At 44.0% G+C, this 12,667-nt stretch overlaps 1 protein-coding gene across 2 annotated transcripts in view; it reads left to right on the top strand.

The window, feature by feature from the left end:
• Window positions 1–12,667, top strand: part of Arhgef4 (Rho guanine nucleotide exchange factor 4) — a 151,015-nt gene that overhangs the window by 53,273 nt on the left and 85,075 nt on the right. For both annotated transcript variants that reach the window (XM_052745178.1, XM_052745179.1), the window contains exon 3: window positions 8,166–8,471. In XM_052745178.1, coding sequence (XP_052601138.1) covers window positions 8,166–8,471 — 306 coding nt within the window. The remainder of the gene's footprint in view (window positions 1–8,165; window positions 8,472–12,667) is intronic.

Raw genomic sequence — 12,667 nt, 5'->3', positions numbered from 1 at the left:
TCTATGTATGACTGTGTGTGTGTCTGTGTCTGTGTGTCTCTATGTCTGTGTGTGTGTGTGTGTGTGTCTCAGTGTATTTGTGTGTCTGTGTGGAACAGGCCATGCTTCAGATCAAAGGACAATCAGCTCTCTCCTTCCCCAGTGTTCAGGGACTGAATTCAGGTGGTCAGGCGTGGCTGCAAGCACCTCAAGCCACTGAACCATCTCCCCTGCCCTTTAGATCTGGTGTATTGACACGAAGTCTCATGTAGCTCAGGCTAGCCATGGACTTGCTGTGTTGCCAAGGATGGCCTTTAGCTCCTGATCCTTCTGCCCCCACTTCCCAAGTGTTAAGATTACATGAACCACCATGTCCGGTTTTACAGGGTGCTGAGCATTGAACCCACGGCTTCATGCATGCCAGGCAAGCACTCTACCAACTGAGCTACATCCTTCACACACACACACACACACACACACACACACACACACACACACACACACCCTTGTATTAGATTTACAGTAAAACTGAAAAAACATTCAAATACTAAAAGACAGAGTTAGGAAACTTAATTCACTAATCTCAAATACCAAGTATAATACAGCATTATAACGCTTCCGGGAAAACAAGACACAAGGAAGAACACAGAACCTGGACGGTGGTTTAAACCCCTCATTTGCAGCTTGCATGTCCAACAACAGAACAATACCACACCACACAAATAAGGTTGAAAAGTCAACAGTAAGAACACAAAAAGTACGTCAAGGTCCAATTTTAGAATATCGCCATATACATAAAGGAGACAGCGTGAGGATGACACCCAAGCTTAAATTCAAGGCTGGGCCAGTGAGATGTCTCAGTGGTTAAGAGCACTTGCTGCTCTGGCATAGGACTGGTGTTCAGTTCCCAGAACCCTCAGGAGGTTCACAACCACTTATAACTTTTGGGGGATCCAAAGCCCTCGGCTGCCCTCCAAGGGCACCTGCATGAACATGTATAAACACACATAAATACAATAAAATGTATCTTAAGCACAGAACTCGCTGGTGTCATGGTCGACTCACACAGCCTGGAGGTCATTCATTTAGGTGTCATGGTCGACTCACACAGCCTGGAGGTCATTCATTTAGGTGTCATGGTCGACTCAGACAGCCTGGAGGTCATTCATTTGTTTGTGCTCCTTTGTGTTGTGACTTCCTGCGGTTAGATACAGAATTTGCCATTTGAGACATAGTATCAGGATTCAAATCTTTCAGATTTTGTATCTTTTGGGATGTTTGGTTTCATATGAGGGGTGTTCAATCTATTTCTCCACAGTTTCTGTTCTATACCATGGACAGAGTCATGTAAGGACTATCACAAGCAAGACACACAAATTCCTTGCCTTGGGCTAAACTCCTTTATACTCATATCCTCGTGACCCTGGCTGAACTCCTTTCAAGCACTAGTCTATGGTTAAATTTCAAAAAATGTTACTTTTTGAGACTGGCTTCTTGTACTCAGCACAAGTCCTTTGAAATCTGCCTAATTGGTTGCATTTACCAATAATCCCTTTTTATGGCTAAGTAACATTTTATCCTTAACCACTCATCTACTAAAAGACATTAGGGCTGCTTTCAGATTTGGGACATCACAAGTAAAAGTCCTGCCAGCACTCATGCACAGCACTCTGGTGGAATCATATTTTCATTTTCAGATTGAAAGTTTCCTGGTGTGCTTGTCAGGTCACAGGACAAGTCCGTGTTTAGATTTTAAGAAACTTCCAGGGAGATGGCCGACTGATCCAAGTGCAAGCATAAGGACTAGAGTTTGAATCACCAGAAACCGTGGACAGGCCAAACAGGTGTGGTGACCCACTTGAAATTCCAGCCTTGGAGCTCCGGAGCAAACCCAGTAGTAAGACTAGCTGAATCCACACGCTCTGGGTTTAAATGAGAGACCCACACTAAGAAAAAGAACACAAATAAGGTGACTCGAGCGTGACCAAGGGTGACTCCCAACATCAGTTCAGCCCTTCACATGCATCCCCACATATATGTGCACCTACACACAAACATGCATGCATATATACATACATGCATGCACACCACAAACAGTTGAAAAAGAAGAAAAGAATTGCTAAACTGTTGGGTGTCAGGTTTTTGAGGATAGCAACAAGGCTTGAGAGAGGCTTAGGTTCTGATCCTCCTGCGGACAAGAGGTTTGTTATGACCATGCAGACAGACAGAGGGACTGGAGTAAAGCTTCGGCCCCTCCCTGCGAAGCCTGTTCTTAGACGGTCCCTTGTGAGGGAGGAAGGAGGAGTCATTGTGTTATAGGAAGTGGGTTCAGGGTCAGGTGACCATCAAATTAGAATAAAGGACAGTATGGTTTGTGGTTCCCGACTAAGTCGGGTGTTTGGAGGGTTCCAGTGACATTTCTAGATCAGGGACATCTGGAGGGGGAATGATGGAATTAGTCAGTGTGTGACTTACTCTACATGACAGTGGTCAGCCTGCCTCTGGGCCTGGCGTGGAGACGTGTGTCACTTTACCCTGTTTGTGGCCTTCTGGGGTTGGGGCTTTGCTGCCTGGAAGGTATGTTTTCAGAGAGCCATGTTCCCTGCCTGTGTGACCTGACAGAGGGGCTGTGACATCTCACAATATCGCCACCAGTGAATGGGAAATGCTGTTGTCCTTGCTCTTGTCACTGTGTGAAATCAATCACCATACCATTTTAATCACCATGCCGCTGTAATCATCATGCAGGGGGGCTTCATTTTGATCTTCATGTGCCTGTCACCAGGGCTAGGCTGCTGAACTTTTTTTTTTCTCTCTTATTTACCATAGATCTACCTTCTTTTTTTATTGTTGTTTGTTTGTCTTTTTATTTTTGGAAACAGAGTTTCTCTGTATAGTTCTAGCTGCTGTGGATCTCACTCTGTAGACCAAACTGGCCTCAAACTCAGAGATCTGCCTGACTCTGCCTCCCCAGTGCTGGATTAAAGGCGTGTCCCACCACATCCAGCTACATCTACCTTCTTGAGAGAAATATTTCTGCATGTGTTTTGCCCATTTTCTAGTTACATTGTTATCATTTAGACAGTTGAGTTTCTAAAATGCTGATATTTGATTCAAGTCTTATGTGTGATTTCCGACTGTTTCTCTCTGTCTGCAATTGGTCGTGTTCTTTTCCTAATAGGATCTCTTACAAACAGACCTTTTCAGAAAAGGGGGAAAGTAACTTCATTTTATTTCAATTAAACACATTTAAAAAAAAAAAAAAAGCAAGCCAAGGGTGAAAAACCAGCTAAAACCTTTTCATTTTGAGGCAATCCAACTTTAGTTTTTGATGCAACCATGTAAACTAGGTCATGTTCTTAGTGTAATGTCTTAGGATTCTTAACCACCCCTGAGACCCCCAAATGTTTTTTTTACCATCTTCCTTCTGTTCTCACATTGAAGTTTATTATTACTTTTTAGGTTTGTGTTTTATTGTACTGGGCTACCTAAACAGTCTTTTTTTTTTTTTTTAATTTTTTTTTTTGGTTTTTTCGAGACAGGGTTTCCCTGTGTAGCTTTGCGCCTTTCCTGGAACTTGCTTGGTAGCCCAGGCTGGCCTCGAACTCACAGAGATCCTCCTGGCTCTGCCTCCCGAGTGCTGGGATTAAAGGCGTGCGCCACCACCGCCCGGTCCTAAACAGTCTTTATGCAAGTACATAATGTACTTTGAGCATGTGGCACCGTCCATGCCCAGCTACCCCCCCTCTCCCTTGTCTCCCTCTCATTAGCCCCCTCTGTCCCCTAAACAGTTTCCCTTCTACCTTCATGTCATCTGTTCATATGTGATTTTATAAACCTGTACAAAATCTAGACCCACAAAGGAGAGAAAACACGTAACTGTTGTCTGTCTTGACTTAATTCCATTGTGCATGTACACTACATTTTCTTTATCCATTCCTCTGTTAATGGACAGAGTTTGGTCCCTGGTTTAGCTTTTGTGAAGAGTGCTTCAATAAACATTGATGTGCAGGTGTCTCTGTGACATGTTGGCTTGGAATCTTTCTGATTATATAGTAGGATAGGGCTATTTTTGGTTTCTTGAGGAACGTCCATACTAATTTCTGTATTTTGAGAAAATTTTGTTAAGGTTTGAGATTCAGGAAGAAGTTCATTTCTCTGCCTGTGGGTAGTCAGTTGCTCCAACACTGAATTGCTTGCAACATTAGCTACAGGTCTTGAATAGTACTTATGAGGCTACACTCATATGTCTTTATTCTATTGCACTGGTCTGTGTTCATCATGTCCCCAATTCCACAGTATCCTAGTGACTGTCATTGAATAATGTCTTAAAACCTAGTAAATTGGTTGTTCACACTTTCTCTTTCTCAAAATTGTTTTATTCTAGTTCCTTTGCATTTCCATATAGAGTTTAGAAAATCTTAACTTCATCTGCAAATGGCTTTGCTCAGACTTTGGTAGGAATGGAATTAAGCAGTGTGTGAGCTGGGACATAAGAGAGTCTTTACTATGCTGAATTTTCTAATTGATAAAACAGTATCTCCACTTATTCAGATCTTCTCTGATATTTCAGTGTCTTATAGTTCTTAATTTTCAGAAAAGTTTAGTTTGATTTATTCATATGTGTTTCATAATTTTGAAGTGATTGGCATTATATCTTAAATTTTGGGTTATATATATTAATTGCTGATATATAGAAAGGCAACAGATCTGTGTGTTCAACTTGTACCTCATGTCATCTACAAAAGAGACAGATTTCCTTTTTATTTCTTTTTCTTACTTATGTCAATGGCTAGAAGGGTCAATACTGTGTTAAGCACAGTGGTTGGAGCAAGAGGGTTTGTCCCTAGTCATAGCAGAAAAGCAGCCAGTTTTTCAAGACCAGCCATGTTTGCCATAGGATTTTGTAGATATCCTTCATCATGATTAAGGACCACCCCTCTTTTCCTAGTTCATTAATAGTTTTCTTTTCAAACCTGAATAGGCATTGTTTTTTGTTAGTTTTCCTCTATTGATATATTCATGTGATTTTTGACTTATTAAAATATGTACCATTCTGATTTTTTAAATACTGACCTTCCCTTTGAGTACTGAATACATCCCATTTAACTGTGGCATATAGTTCTTAATACACTGTTAAATTACCTTAGCTAGTATTTAAAGGGTTTTTGCATGCATATCTACGATGGTTTGAGTAAGAATGGCCCCCATAGGCCCATATATTTGAATGCTTAGTCACCAGGGAGTGGAAGTGTTTGAGAAGGATGAGCAGATGTGGTGGCCTTGTTGGAGGAGGTCCACACACTTACACATGTGTATATGTACCATGTATGCACACACCACACACAAATTAAAATATTCATGGACTATAGCTTATATCTCCACTTTACTTTTTCTGTGTATCACTCCTCTGGTCTCTTCTGAAGGTCTCTGGGCCACCTGAATATTTTTCAGAGTTCAATTTTACATATATGTAGTATATTTGATTTTTAAAGGACAGCTCCAGGCATTACGTTGTATACATACATTTTGCCAGTCTACTGGTCTCCTAGTATAGGCATTTGACCAAGTGACCTTCAGTCACCCTTGCTTCTGTTCTAATTGCCTGAAAGAATTCCTTCATGTACAATGAGAGCTCTATCAGTATAATAACTTTTGCTTCACAAACATAATTCATTATCTCTGGAGAAGGGCTGTATTTCCCTATCAGGAAATATCAGCAGGAAAAATAACATCAAGTCAGGAACTTAAAACATCCAGCTGAAACCAACTGAAGGCAGTCAGCTGGAGCTCCCCTTCAAGAGTCCTGGGCAGAGCATAGCGCCCCCTCGTCCCCTTGGGTGAGGCTTCCAAGTAAAGGAATAAATAGCAAAGAAAAGAGATGACATCATCAAACTCAGTGTTCCCAACATCCAGCAGAAAATGGAGTTGAGGCAGTTAACTGGAGGGTTTTTAAAAGTTTTAAATTATGTGTATACGTGTGTGGGTGTTCATGTGTGAGTCCATAAGAGATTGCTGGACCCTCTAGAGCTGAAGTTAAAGGCAGTTGTGAGAGCCACCCAGTGTGGGTGCTGGCAACCAAATTTGACCTCTGCAAGAGCAGTAAGTGTTCTTAAGTATCTCTCCAGGCCCACAGATGAAGTTTTTTTCTTTAATTTCTATGTAATTCAAGATATATTTTATTAAGAAATTGATACAATGTATTTTCCTCATATTCATCCCCTCCTTAGTCTAACTCCTCTCAGATCCTCCCCCCCAACACCTCCACATCCCTCCCAACTTCATCTTCTTTTCTTTTAATAATCCAAAGAATCCCATTTGTGCTGCTCAGATACTCCCGGGTGTGGGTCCATCCACGGGAGTGTGATCAACCTGTCAGGGGCCACACCCTCGAAGAAAACGGACTCTCTCTCTCCCTTGGAAGTCATCTGCTGTCCATAGGCCCTCAGCCAGGGGTGGGGCTCACAACCCCTTCCTGCTCTGTAGCAGAGCGTTGACCTGCTTGATGCTGTGCAGGTCCTGTGCAGACAACCCCAGCTGTTGTGAGTTCATGAGAGCCGTGGCCCTGTCTTGTACAGAAGATATGGTTTGGCTCTAGTCCTCCCCCACCTCTACTCCCTCTCCTGTGATGGTCCATGGCCCTTGGAGGGTGATATAGATGCTCCACACACTCTGTGCTCTGACTAGCTGTATTTCTGCATTAACCTCCAGCCACTACACAAAGAGACATACGAGAAAGTCTGGGGGCTGCACTAACCAACGGTTAGAGAGATGTGAATTTAGAGGGCAGTGTGACTCTATGTCCATTTAGCAAAATAACAATAGTAAGTGGCCAGCGAATGCTCCAGCCATGGGTTCTTGGCCATATTTGCAGTACCAAGCACCTATTTCCTCCTGTGCTGTGGATCTCAAGTCTAATCAGAAACCAGTTGGTTGCCCCCATAACATGTGTGCCCCTGTTGGACCCATGGGCATATTTTGCCACACTGGTCCTTAGTATAGCTCACAGGTAAGACTGCTGATGACTCTTCTCCCCGGCAGCCTGCATAGTGCCTTTTAGCCAGCAGGAAGGGAGCCTCTGGTCAGTACCAACTTGACTTCTCCACGTATACTGTGACCAGTCTGTGTGGTATCTTCAGCAACAGGGTCTCAACATCAAGAGGGCAACAAAGAGCCACGTTGACAGCCTACATTGTTTGGAGGTCTCTGGACACCTCTAACAACTTGAGGGGAGGCAGCTCTCACCTGATACTTGACTTTGTATTTGGCAATCTATGGCTTCTGGGAGAAGTATAAACCCCTGTGTAGGGTAACTCCGATTCTAGGGAGTTTTTGATTGAGCTATTTTTTAATGGTTCATTTTTATGAACATGAGAATAAAAGTGTTTCTTCTCCCAGTGGTCATGGGTTGATTTCAAAGAAAAGACGGTGGAGATGTGAACACAAATTCCAACTATTCCTCTGTTGTGGACGGGTTTTCTTTTGAGGTTGGGATGCCTAAGTCCTAGCCCCGAACTGAGACAGTGAGAGTGGTTGGGAGGTGAGAACCGTGCCTGGAATGTGCTCGGCTTGAGCCAGAGCTCCAGGATGCAGAGATGGCTCAGTTGAGAAAGTGCTCTTTGTCACAAGCATGAGGACTTGAATTCAGTCCCCAGAACCCCCCCCACACACACACACACAAAAGCTAGGCATGATGGCGTGCAGTGTAATCTCAACACTGGGGAAGTGGACTTGCTGGCTGGCCAGCCCAGATTAATCAGTGAGCTCCAGGTTCCAGCGATAAGCCCTGTATCAGAAAATGAAGTGACCACTTCTAGGGAGTGACCCCCAAAGTTGACCTCTGACCTCCCCATTCATGTGCCCATGTGTGTCAGCACACACACAAGTTATGTCTAATGGGCATGACAAATCTGTTAGGTACTTTAACAAGTATCTTGGATCAAATCAGAGGCCTTTCTTGTTTGAAATGGTCTTGCAAGTAGACATTAAAACAGGAACAAGATTTATTTTTGTGTCTAATCTTAATACTTTTCAAAATGACTGTGAATGAAGTATCTTATAGTTACCTTTACTTTGAAAATAAGTCAAAACAATGCGTCATATCTGAAAGATTCCGGGGGAAGAGCAGCATCCCCAGTTGACTGACCCTTGCTGCGATGTCTGACGGCATCTTCTCTGCTCTCCAGAGCTACATCGCCCGGGAAAAATCTCCAGACGAGAAGTCCAGTTGTTCCTGTGACCAGGAAACTTCTTACACAGAGCCTACTCAGCGGCTGGTGTCTGCCACTGAAGTAGTGACATGGACCCTACCCTCCAACTCCACAGAGCAAGTCCCCAGAGAGGTCCCCTCACAGCTCACGGGGGCCGCTCGGCACTCACACTTCAGCTTGGACGACCTCTGGATAGAAAAGACGCAGAGGAGGAAGCTGGAGAGGCAGCTGCAGCTTAGAAGAAAGACATGTGCGGGGATAGCGCACTCGGACCAAGTTCAGGTACGCTGGCCACAGGCCGAGCATCTTCTGACACGACCCGGGTGCCTGCCATTTCCTGACCCTGTCCCGCACTGACACTTGACACCCTTGGTCAGTGTGAACCTGTGTGTTAGCTAGCTTCCCATTACTGTCGTAAATGCTTGAGATAAGGAAATCAATAGATAAAGATACAAGGGTTGGGGCTGGGGACATAACTCAGTCAGTAAAGCGCTCGAGGACCTGAGTTCAACTCCCAAAACTCACATTAAAGAAAAAAAAAACTAAAACAGGCTTGGTGACATGTTTGTAATCCAGCTGCATGGAAGCAGAGACAGGTGGATTCCCGGGAGCTCACTGACCACCAGGCAGCACAGCCACTCTGGCCAGTGAGAGACCCAGTCACAAAAAACAAGATGGACAAATGTTTGGGCAATGACATTCTTTTTTTTTTTTTTTTGAGACAGGGTTTCTCCATGTAGTTTTGGAGCCTGTCCTGGAACTCACTCTGTAGACCAGGCTGGCCTCAAACTCACAGAGATCCACCTGGCTCTGCCTCCCGAATGCTGGGATTAAAGGCGTGCGCCACCACCGCCCAGCTGGGCAATGACATTCTAGGTTGTCCTCTGGCCCCCTAGACACATGTACACACATGTGCCCCCACGCGCGCCACATGCACTCACACGAACATGTACACACACCACATGCACTCACACGAACATGTACACATGCACACACGCCTACATACAAATATGCACACAGGAAAAAAGGAAGTTTTATTTTGCCATTTCCTCAGAGGTCTCAGTCCCTGTTGCTTCCGGTTTGTGGCAGCTCAGTATATCACAGTGGGTGTGCGAGGCAGAGGAAACCCTGTGAACTCGTGGCAGCTGGGAAGAGGTAGAAAACAAGGTTGGGGCCCCGTATTCCCTTTTGAAGGTACCCCTCATGCATAAGTCTTCTGGCTTCTGACTCGTGAAGGGTTCCATGCTCTCCAAGCTGAGGACCGTCAAGCCTTTGAACACACAAGCATTTGAGGACGTTCTAGACTGAGCTGTAGCGGTGGAAAAAGACACTGCCCAGCAGGAGCTGCCCCAGAGTTCCCAAAACACTGCTCCTCGTTCCTCCTCTGTGAGCTGTCCCTGTCCAGTGGTCAGCGTTTGACCCCATGCATACTCACACGCAGCTGACAGCCTGTTAAAAAAATGATGTCACGTGGGCCGGCAAGATGGCTCAGCAGGCGAGAGCCACCCAGCCTGATGATGACCCGAGCTCACTTCCCAGGCCCTACATTGTACAAAGAACTGCTTCCTGCCAGTCCTCAGACCTCCCCACACAGGACAAATAAATCAAATGCAACAAAATTTTTTTTTTAAAAAGGGACCTCACAGTCTTTACAACATACCTTCTCGATTTTCAATATTGCTGATTTTTTTCTTTCCCTTGATAAAACAGTAAGGTTGTTGTCACGTATCTGTGAAGTACACATCCCTGAAGTCTGGCTTAGTCTGTTGTTTTGCAAGCATTTCTCTGTCTAAACCCAAGGCTTATCGTTTGCTTTTTAAAAGAATTGGTTTCTGAATTAACACACAAAGTAATAGGTTCCATCATGCCATTCTCGAGCATACTTTGTTTCGGTAGACCCCTTCTCCACTCTCCGGAACCTCCCACCCCACTGCGTGTGCCTTTTTGCCTTAGAATTCCCCCTTCCATTTTCTTTTCTTTTCTCCGTTTTGTTTTGGTTTGGTTTTTTGAGACAGGGTCTCTCTGTGTAGCCCTGGCTGTCCTGGAACTCACTCTGTAGATCAGGCTGGCCTCGAACTCACAGAGATCAGCCTGCCTCTGCCTCCAGAGTGCTGGGATTAAAGGAGTGAGCCACCACTACCCAGCTTTCCCCCTTCCCTTTTCATATCCCGCTTGCTCCGCTACCCTCCATCCTCCTTCCCTTAACATCCACTTCCCCCTCTCATGGCCCCTTTCTAGTTTCCCAGCCTCTGCCCACACTCACTTCCACATAAATAAACACACACATAAATTAACAGCTAAGGTCCACAGATGAGAGAAACATACAGGATTGTCTGTCTGAGTCTCAGTTACCTCACTATGTTTCTGGATCCATCCGTTTTCCTAAAAATATAGGATCTTTTCCCAAGATATTTTTGTTATCATAGAAAGAAACCCCATATTTATTGAGCACTCGGTGCCCACTGTCCTTTCCTGGGCCCTGGGAGGCACGATCTGCTCCACATTCCTATGGATCTGTCCATCCTGGCATTTCATGGAAATGGAATTGTATGATATGTGACTGTCTGGTGTCTTTCATTAATGCAATGATTTCAAGGTCCTTCCAAGTCTTAGCGCCTATCAGGATTTCATTCCTTTCTATGCTGAATATTTTATTATGTGTAGACATTTGTTTATTCATTCATTGATAGACATTTGGACTGGTTCCAATTTTTGGCTACTGTTAATATTATTTCCAGGAACGGTATACAAGTTTGAATACATGTTTTCTGTTCTTAGCAGTAGAATTCCTGGGCCGGATAGGAATTCTGTGATTACCTTTCAGGTAAACTGCCTGATTGACAGACACTTTAAGCCACACTGTTAGCTTCCCACTCTCACTAGCGGCTGCATGGTCTCAGGTTCTCCTCACTGCAACTTGTTTTCTGTTTTGTTTTGTTGCTGAAAGACAACAGGTACTGGCGAGAATGTGAAGGAAATGGGACACTTACTTCCACGCTCTTAGTAAAAATTTGTACTAGGCAGCCACCATGAAACACTGGATGGAAGTTCCTCAAAAATAAAGCTAAAAATTGCACTAGCCTGAGTCAAATCCCCACTTCTTAGTATTTACCTGAAGACTTGAAATCAGTATGTTCAGCCGACATTTGCAGACCACTGTTCACTCACTGCAGCAGTATTCACAGCAGACAAATCGGAAATTGAATGTCCATCAACACATGAACAGATACAGAAAAGGTGGCCCATTCACACAATGGAATATTGTTCCTCTGAAAAGGAAGTGACTTATGTCATTTGCATCAAGGCCTGCACTGGAGAACCATATGAGATGTGAAGTCAGTCTGACACTAATGACAAGTACCACGTGTTCTCACGTATTCGTCTACGCCAAGGCAGCTGAAATCATAGAGGCCAAAAACAGAATGATGGTTACCAGCGAGGAAGGGGATAATCCAAGGGACACATCCTGTTATATAGGAAGAATAAATTTGATTTTTATATCTCCTGTTCAGCACAGTGAATAATTGGGTGTCATACATTGCTTTAAAATTTTTACATGTATTTCTTTAGTGCATGCAGGCATGTGCCAAGCTGTGTGGTGGAGGTCCAAAGATGACTTGCAGGAGTCGGTTCTCGCTGGTCTGGCAGCAGGTGCCTTCACCTGGCCAGCCCCCAGTGCCAGAAAGTCTAGTGTCACTAAAAAAATACATCTCAATATTCTTCCCATAAAAATGTCAAATATTCGAGGTGATAGATGGGCCAATTAGCTGAATTTAATCATCTTACATTCTGTTCAAAATCCTAACATCAGCCTGACCATGGTGCCTCACACCTGCAATCCAGAGCTCTGAAGACTGAGCAGGAGTGTCAGATGTCTGAGGCCAGACTGAGCTGATAGTGAGACCCTGTCAGGAAACACAGGCCTAGGGAAGAAGCTGGGTGGTGGAGTGCTCACCTAGTAAGTCCAAGGGTTCCACCTTCAGCACTGGGGGAATAAAGTCCTTATATCATTTTATATCACACAGATATGTGCAAGGAAAACTTTCAGGTACATACTTTAAAATATTTCAAAATATTTTTATTATTCTTTTAAAATTATGTTTGTATGTAGTGTGTGTGTGTGTGTGTGTGTGTGTGTGTGTGTGTGTGTGTGTGTGTGTGTGTTTGCAGGTACCCTTGGAATCCAGAAATGGGTTTCAGGTCCATAGAGTTGGAGGTACAGGTGTTTGTGAACTACCCGATATGGGTGTTGGGAACTGAACTCGGGTCCTTGGCAAGAGCATTATATGCACTTAACCACTGAGCATCTCTCCAGCATTTTTAGAAGCAAGTGCAAACCAAAATACATGTGAGAAAAGAAACCAAATACATGGTTCTCAGATTCCCAAGGTGATGTGTGTGTTTTTATTTTAAGGCTTCCACTTCATTGTGTGACTGAAAGGATAAGTAAAACTGAGGATATAGATGGAAAAAAATGT

Source organism: Peromyscus californicus, unplaced genomic scaffold (assembly GCF_007827085.1).
Source record: "Peromyscus californicus insignis strain IS unplaced genomic scaffold, ASM782708v3 Scaffold_19__1_contigs__length_69161282, whole genome shotgun sequence".
NCBI classification, from domain to species: domain Eukaryota; kingdom Metazoa; phylum Chordata; class Mammalia; order Rodentia; family Cricetidae; genus Peromyscus; species Peromyscus californicus.
This window is presented reverse-complemented; position numbering and strand designations above follow the sequence as displayed.